General features: G+C 40.2%; 1 protein-coding gene across 1 annotated transcript; it reads left to right on the top strand.

Moving 5' to 3' along the window:
* Positions 1-1890: 1890 nt before the first annotated feature.
* Positions 1891-9036, top strand: LOC135466626 (sphingolipid delta(4)-desaturase DES1-like). Its single transcript, XM_064744216.1, has 2 exons — positions 1891-2022; positions 5773-9036. Exon 2 carries the CDS (start codon positions 5784-5786, stop codon positions 6765-6767), a length of 984 nt encoding a protein of 327 aa, XP_064600286.1. The 5' UTR covers positions 1891-2022; positions 5773-5783; the 3' UTR covers positions 6768-9036.
* The last annotated feature ends 58 nt before the right edge of the window (positions 9037-9094 follow it).

Consider the following 9094-nt stretch of genomic DNA (forward strand, 5'->3'; position numbering starts at 1 on the left):
AATTAAAACTGTTCACACAAAACAATTGTAGTTGTAGCTAAGGCTCGAAATGACGCTTACAAGTACCTTTATAGTATACATAGCTATAGTATGAAGTATAGAGAAATTGGTAATCTGGTTACCATGGCAAACGCGCATAAAAGAGACGCGACACTTCGTCGGCACATATATCTATGAATCTACCAAAAATGAAAACTACATATGCAAAACAACTGGAGCTGTAACCTGGACATGAAACAATCTGTATAGTAGATGAAAATGGTAATCAGGTTACCACGGCATCCTCAGAAAAAGGCAAAGGTAAGTGGAGATAAGTGGAGATATACATCGAAAACCAACTGGAGTTGCTCCCAGACAAAAAGTCATATATATTTATATAGTTTATAGAGGAAAATGATTATCTGGCTATTATGGCAACCGCGAAAAATAGACAAATATCAGTCATGATACACCGTCACTATGTACCTACAAAAATTAAAACTTTCTAATTGTGGCGGGCGTATACATTTGACTTGAATTATAGCTTGACAATAGTTCTTTCAACTTATTTCATACTTAGCAATATGTTTATAGCACTCCACTTGTGTTCCTTCCGTTGTTAATGGTGCCGTGCGCAAAAATTTGGGATCCGCCGACGTAAATTGAGCAGTATAACAAGAGAGGTACGTTATTCACATTAACATTCATTTCCTCTAGGGTCGAAAGTGGGAAGGTCAGGCAACAACCTGCGGATGGTCGTGGGTTTCTCCCGGGCACTGTCCGGTTTCCCCCTACCATAACGCTGGTCGCCGCCGCGGAAAACCCGTCTCCATGGTGCGACTGGTTTACAGAAAGTCCTCACATGAAGTCGGCTTGTAGTGTCATGTTAGAATCACGTGTGTGAACTTTTAAGCGTGAGATGAATTGGGTATAGCTGTTCTTTCCCTATAAGGTCACTGAACAATGACGTTTTTCTACGGTTGGCCAAGTTGGGGATTTACGTCTGGCACTCCGGTTTTCATTTACCCACAAAAATGACGGTCAATATACAAGAGCTAAACTAATGGGTATGAGCCTACACAACACTCAATGCATGAATACATTCAACCGTCGGCCTGTATTGATGTGACAACCGTTATCGGCTCGCACACACACATTCAATAACCGCCCTGCCTGAATATGTGTGCAATTGCCTTTGGGACCCCTAATGTTGTGTACTCATCAAGCTTTCCACCAAAACTAGCTGTCCTGTCTGCCCATATCTCTAAAGGTCATTGAAGGACGGGCAGGGTTGTTTTTGCAGCCAAGGGTCTTACTGCGCAGTAACGGAGCTCTATCGCGTCGCCTTCTGTACACTGTACTAGTCGTACATCTGCATCACACCATTAAGAAATGAACACAATATGGACTAGCAGCATTACTTTTCGATTTTATGCATCAGTAATTGGTGCAACCGATGAAAACACATTAAACGTAAATGATGCATAGCGAATCGATTTCTCATAATATACACAAAAGGTGTGCCCACTGTTTCGGCCAATGCGCCATGTTCAGCCTATGTAATACTGCTTGCTAAAGTCCGCAATGATAATAATAATTGCATCTTTTAGCGAGGGGTTTCAGTGTGGAGTATCAGGTACATGTACCTGGCAATGTGCAAAAGTACTCTACGGCAATCAAGTTAATGACACAGTGGCATAACGGTAGTGATTCTCTTCCCTTTTTGTCTTGCGATAATCTGTCTGACATGTCGATGAATTATGCGTCAGATTATCAAGAACATACCGTATGTATATGAGGGCGTAACAAAGGTAGCTGTGTTTGTCATCAGCCACAGGCGGGATGATATGCCTTCTGAATACCTGGGACAACTCTGCGTATAGCTCATCTTGATTCAGTGTTTGTCTGTGTTTGCTGGGGGTTACCGAGATCACGTGACACAGTTACCTGCCATGTGTTAACCCAACCTTAAACAGAGCAGAGCGACTTACCTAGATTAGTGCGTCGTGGTTTATCGGTGGAGGAAGGTGTGCTGTGGTATAGGTAAGTCAGCGACAATATTTAAGGAAGCTTCCATTAGATATCTCTCATTTAAAAACTATACGCTGAGGACTGCATTGCCATGTGTCTCATGTATACATGTACAATGGCCGTCACACCCTGACCAATACACCAATGATCTAACACACACACAAATGGGCGCAAGACAGGCGGAAAATGGCAGGACAAATATTTATCAGACTTTCCAGCTGTTTTATATTTGTCACACCTTCGTGTACTGAATGCAGGACAAACCTAGACTATTTCAAAAGGGAGATGTCGATTGCCTAATATGTTTGGTGTTGATATCACTGTATGTTTTTAGGGAATAGCGTATAGCGCTATTCTTACCTACATCCAACCCACCATAACTTAGTTTCATACTGGTGTAGTCAAACGTTATCTTTTGATGTAAATTTTATAGCTCGAGAGAGTGGATTTATTAACAGAGCAAAACAATTTTCTCAGAGAATAGTCAGCTATGCTGATTTGTTAGATAGGCCATCATAGCACGTAACCCTGGTAACGTTCATGTCGCACGCATGATAGAACCCTCATTTGGTTACTAAGGGATGTCTGTTATACATTTATATTAATGAAAATGCAAATTTCACAGTCTTTCTGCTGCCCATTGCATTACATCTATTCTAACTGTCCATTTGTGACAGTTCCTGTATTTGAAATGTAATATCTGGCTTAAAATTATGAGATGACATATACTAATACAAGATTTCATTTGGGACATACACTGTCAAAGATCGTATGGGGCAGCCATCGACTAGTTTGGGCATGGTTGTTCCTCAGAACCGATCTCATAGCGCGAACAGGGACTGCGTGGGTTTAATATACCGTAACATTGCTGGATACCTTGATTGGCATACATACCTGAGTGTCCAATGTAACACAACAAAGATACGATAAGAGCATACAACGCAAACAAAGCAACCACTTAATCAATTGAGGGCACGGTCAAGCTTCAAGCATGCATTCTATAATTAATATTGCCAATACTTCAGACCAAAAGCCACCGGTGTATTGATTCTGAAAAGGTCGATATAAGCGTCATATCCAACAGTCCTGTGAGTTCAAGTCCAGCTCCTGCTGGCTTCCTGTCCTGTTTCTGGCAGCAACCTGTGGAATGTCGTGTGTTCCCAACATGGTCTATCCACTTTCCACCCACCATGATGCTGACCGCTGTACGGCTTGTCATCTATTGTAAGACATGGTTCCGAGTTTCCATCCAAACATACTCCTCCTACACATCGATGGTAGCACTTTAGAAACTCGATCTGAGCATGGAGTATCAGTAACAAAAACATTTGCAACGAAATAAAAAAAACGATGGTAACACCTTAGAAATTCGATCTGAGCATGAAGTATAAGTAAGAAAACAAATGCAACAAAATAAAAACACAACGATGGTAACACCTTAGAAACTCTGTCTGAGCATGGAGTATCAGTACACAAACGGAATGTGGTTGTCCACATTACGTTTGAGCAGAGCAGTTTAAAAAGTTATATTCACATGGCCAACACAGTTGACAAAGAGAACCCCACATGCTGCTGTCAAAATATCCAAGGCGTACATTTCAAACACAGATAATTAACTGATCGACGGCTGTCCATCCCAACTTATATCTAACCAGTCAGGAAACATGCTAAAATGAGTCAGTTAGGGCAAACATCTTGTCCGGCAGTCAGCTCTTCACAGTGCAGGTTACAGTATACGGAATACAACATACCACAGTTAAACCCTGGTAACGAGTTTTTCGACCAAGCATAACATACAAGAGCGCACTGTTAAGTCTGATTTTGTCTGTTGACGTTTATCAGCAGACCCAGTCAAGAATACCTGCACAAAGTCAATGCAGTTTTATTGAACGGAATAGGCCCTTACTTTATTTATGTATGGTATTTAGCCAACAATAAGTGACTGAACAGCAAAACTTTCCGGCCTATTTCGTTAGGTTTTACCCCGTAGCTCTGTGTCCATCAGCATATATAGGCCTACTGTATGTAGGGCAATGTGTAAGTGTACATGCCGGGTCTAAAAAGATGGTGATTGTGTAATTTTTTATTCAGACTGCAATGAAGGCGTGTAGACAGAGAATGTATGTCAGGGCTTTTTGCTAGGATGTTTCGCATGGCCTCATCTTTGTCGTATGTTAATTAGTAAGGCCCGGGGCAAGATGGCGAGCTTTAAAAGACCGGAGTTAGGGGTGTAAATACTGGTATCTCAGGGTCTCAGTCTCGCGTGACCAGTGTTGCGCAACCTCTATGACACATATGTCCGCGCGGGAATAGCTTAAAACCGCCAAGTAAATGAACGGTTGTCTCCCCTTATTTTAAGACTCCTGTTGATCTGGCTGACAGTTCAAGGTAAACAAACGTGCCAAGTGTTACTTAATACAATGCCGTTCTTGTAAAGAGAAGGTAACAAATGCAGTTTATGCTTAATTTCTTCAAAAATCATAGGTTCCAATTTGATTTGATGCGTCGGTTTACATGTACCCTAACCTGAATTCGTATTTTTCTTTTATCGCTGACAATCGTAATTACATTAAACTGCAACAAGCATCAGATTCTTCATTCTTCTTATTTTTTAGGAACATTTCTGAATAGTATAGCAAGGTATATCATAAAAGTACTGTGCATTGCTTTTAAAATTATGGCTTGTACTTTACTTAACATCAATCTATACTATGGCTTAAACTCCTGTCGTCCGTGGGCAATATCTGTGCGCCGCCGTGCAGCACACTAATTTAACTGTGTCGAAATTTCACTCCTCAACGGTACAGTGGTTGATGATCCCATTGAATTTTCACTGTCGTCGTTATTTGACTTATTATGACTGAGGTTCAAGTTTGGCTAGATTGGCATGTTAGAATGGCAGATAGAACAGAACTAACCCCCACCCCTCACCCCCAACTATAATTGAGTATTGCGTCATGAAATACATGACATAAGCTCATTCATCTAAACCACATTGAATTTCTTTGGGTTGGTTATTAAAACGCTATTGTACCATGTCATTTAATATACGGACAATTCCAAAACACAAAATGTTTAGATTTCTTTACCTATAAGTGATGATAGATAAGTTGATCTTTGATATAAACGACTTGTTTAGACTTGACGACAAACGATGCGTCTTAGTGTACAAGTGGTGATTCTCAAGTTTTGACTTCTTAATCTAACTGCAGGGGTCGAAATTGTTTCGAAAAATGAAAAGGTTTTCTGATTTCGTACAAGTTCGCTGGAGACGTATAATAGGGGGCGCTGGTGGCTTAGATTGGTCTTCTATCAATAGTCCATAGGCTTCACCAGATTGTCGTATTGGATGAAGCCCTCTTCACAATCGTACTTCTCTTAATATCAACATTATAAGACTTATCCATAAACTTTGCCTGAAATCTGTACGTTAAATAAAAATAGTCTGTCGAGCATCAACAATGTATTATATCAAAATAAAAAGCACAAACTGCTATCTTTGGCTTTACCCATTTACCCATTTATCCTAAAATTCTTGAATAAAATAATACAGATTGTTAAAGTCATTTAGGTTGTTGACCATGACACGTTGCACCGTAACCATGTCCTCACGGATGTCACTTAGCGTGCTGTGCCTTCATTTGTCTGTTACTTTCTAACATTGTTACTTTCTAACATTGCTACTTTATCAGTTATGCGCTTTCAGTTTTGAACCGTCCTATAGAATCAGATTAATGTGCATTCTTCCTGTTGCATTTCCAGTATTCGTAAAGATGTCCTGGTTCCATAAATTTCTGACGCTTGGTGTGAAAACGGAGACGGATGAAAAAGAGTGGTTTTTCGAAGAGGAGCCACACTCGTCACGTCGACGACAAATTCTCAAGAAATATCCCGAGATTAAAAAGCTGATGGGATACGATTCCTCCATAACATATTACGTGATTGCTGAAGTCTGTGCTCAGATTGGCATGTGCTGGATGCTTCAGAACGCCGGCTGGCCGACTGTTCTAATTCTGGCGTACTGTGTAAGCGCAGTTATCAACCATTCGCTGGGAAGCGCTGTACACGAAATTGGTCACAACCTTGCTTTCGGACACGGCCGACCAGCCCTGAACAGATTGCTTAGTATATTTTGTAATCTGCCGATGGGTGTTCCAATGGCCATTACCTACCGGAAATACCACGCGGATCACCATAGATACATGGGGGAAGAAAACCAAGATGTCGACATCCCCACACGTTTAGAAAGTGCCTTATTCCGTCACCCACTGACCAAAATGCTGTGGTTGTTGTTCCACCCCGTGATTCATTCTATACGACCTTTCTACAAAAGTCCCAAACCACCAAACAAGTGGGAGATGATTAACTGGGTGGTGCAGTTGTCATTCGACGCTTTAATATACAGCGTGTTTGGAATCCGGTCTCTTGCCTACCTGGTGATCGGAACAGCTATGTCGTTTGGTCTTCACCCGCTCGCTGGACATTTTATATCTGAACATTATATGTTTACCAAAGGGCAAGCTACTCATTCATACTATGGCCCTTGTAATTACTTCATGTTCAATCTTGGTTACCATATTGAGCATCATGATTTTCCTTATGTACCATGGAATCGCTTGCCCGAAGTGAAGCGCATCGCCGCGGAGTTTTACGATCCCCTTCCGTATCATACGTCATGGGCCAAAGTGGTTCTGGATTTTATCTTTGACAAGAATATGGGACCTCACGCACGGGGCGTTGGGTACAAAAAGGAATGATTATAGAATAAACATTTGCCCATTTTGACTTGTGATGCTGGAAGGCCAGGAAAAGGAATTAGCGCCACTGTCAATGCATGGATGTGACGTTTTTAGGATCGCGTAACAAACATTAGAACAAACGCGAAATATGTTTCACTGTAACTGAGCCTGCATCTTACGGTGGAGGACTGAATACTTCAGTTACATCAGCTGAACAGTACGCTCTTTTTACTAAAATCAATCACAATTAATGCAGTATGAAACTTAGGATTTTTTGAGTATTATTTTGGTTTTCGCACATATTGTTTATTTTCTTATTGGATTGGTGTTTAATCCATACTCAAGGATATTTCACTTATATGACGATGGCCAAAAGACGAAGCAGGAAGCTTGTGGTGGGACGAAGCCAGGAAGACTCATTGGGAAACCCACGGTCATCTGCAGGTTGGTGGCAAACCTCTCCAGGTACACATTAATCTTTACTCTTCGAGCGTACATGCACTAGCTGTACGAAATATGGTGGTTCAGACACGTTCAGTAGAGTACAATATTGAATCCAAACAGCTCACAGAAGAATAATCCTAAAACCCACCGCTGTGTAAGTTACACATTATTTCTTCGACATTTTGCTCAAATTCGGTTTTTATTATTCATATATGTATTATATTTCTGGATTCCATCTATTGAATAAAGAACAATGTTTAATAGAGAGATTATTCTTTAGAAGAGAAATTTATATTTATCATAAATTGTTATAAGACTTTTTAGTTTATAATATATAGATATTTAGTGATAACGTTGCCAACTGACTCATTTACTTTTACATCATATTTACGTCATTATGTGGGATGAAACCATCGTCCTCAGTTCAAATAGGCCAAATGTAATGTATACTCATTAGCTTGAGTTGCTTATATCTGCTTAATAAATCATGACTCCTGAACATGTGTTGCCAATTTAGTACTGTTTAAAAACATCAAAAATGCTTAAAGGATAATTATCACACTGTACAATTTTCTAAGAATTACGATATAAATCTACTTGATTAAATTTAAAGGTTTTTACGTAGTTTTACGCCTGCAGGTGTGCCTAATGCAAATAAATGTGAGCCTTTGTTCTCAAACTGCACTTACATTGTTAAGCACTCATAGACGACCAAAGCTGAAAGTACTGAGTTCTGGACGAGTATTATGGACACAGAGAGGTGAATACTAGATTCTCTCCTAATCAGTGAGTCAAGGTAGTGGGTAGAGTAGTTCATGGCATCATGGAAACGAGACCTGTTTATCTTGAAACGAACTAGAGAGGATAGACTTGGTATTGTTAACAATAAAAAATAACCCAACTGTATGTTGCCAACCCTCCTATGTTGTACACAGAGATACACATACTGAGAGCGAATGTCAATAGAGTTATCTCCCTTACTTGCCGTAACACTTTTTTGTCTTTTTATCTTTATCCCCTTTCTCTTTCTTCTGTCCAGGTTAATACTTTTTTTTTCGGATTTTCGGTCACATTTTCCTACTCCTGGATATTCATGTTTCAACAGCTTGCGCGGTTCCAATAAATTGAATTTTCCACCACAGGCTACGTTTATAGTCTTGCTCGTCACAATGCAGGTGTCGAAGACCTGGCCTCATTTCAAGATTGTCTGTGTAGTCTGGTCAGTGAAGCTTTTACTCAACAACTTTTGGATTCACTTCAATACAAAATATATGTACACATAGCTGACTGCAACTGTAATCTAGGAAAACTGTCGCTTGATTTTATGGCAAACCGGTAAGCGCATGTGTGCGGAGTCCACAGTTATCGGCGAATATGATCTTGATGTGTTTACATCCTACTGGAGAATGGTCACTTATATGACAAAGTAAGGTTAATTGAGTGGAGATTATTTCAATATATTTTTAGTCGTAGAAAAGGCCGCCCTAGCCGTATTGAAGGAATCCATTTGCCATTTTGTGCTATAGTCTATTTCTTTTAGCCAGTCGCCTATATACAGCCGTCTGTAAAATCAGTCACACAACGGTAGCTACCAAATTGCCTTAGGTCAGTGACACGTATGCTTAACAACAGAAGTTCTACACATGAATACGTTGGAAGTCCATATTCTTACACAAAAAATGTGTAAAAAAAAAACACAAGTTAGAACACTTTTTCTATTTCATAATGTTAAAATGCATAAGCTTGAGTTTCGACGGCAAGAACGCATTGCCCCGGTTGACGTCATAATTATGCATGAAAACAGTGACATGCCGGATATTGGTCGGAGCTCAGTATGTTTTGACGGAGTTAGACACCAGTTACCTACACTGCTATCTAAACCCTGTTTCTGACAATGCCAT

Source organism: Liolophura sinensis, chromosome 6 (genome assembly GCF_032854445.1).
Source record: "Liolophura sinensis isolate JHLJ2023 chromosome 6, CUHK_Ljap_v2, whole genome shotgun sequence".
Classification (NCBI taxonomy): domain Eukaryota; kingdom Metazoa; phylum Mollusca; class Polyplacophora; order Chitonida; family Chitonidae; genus Liolophura; species Liolophura sinensis.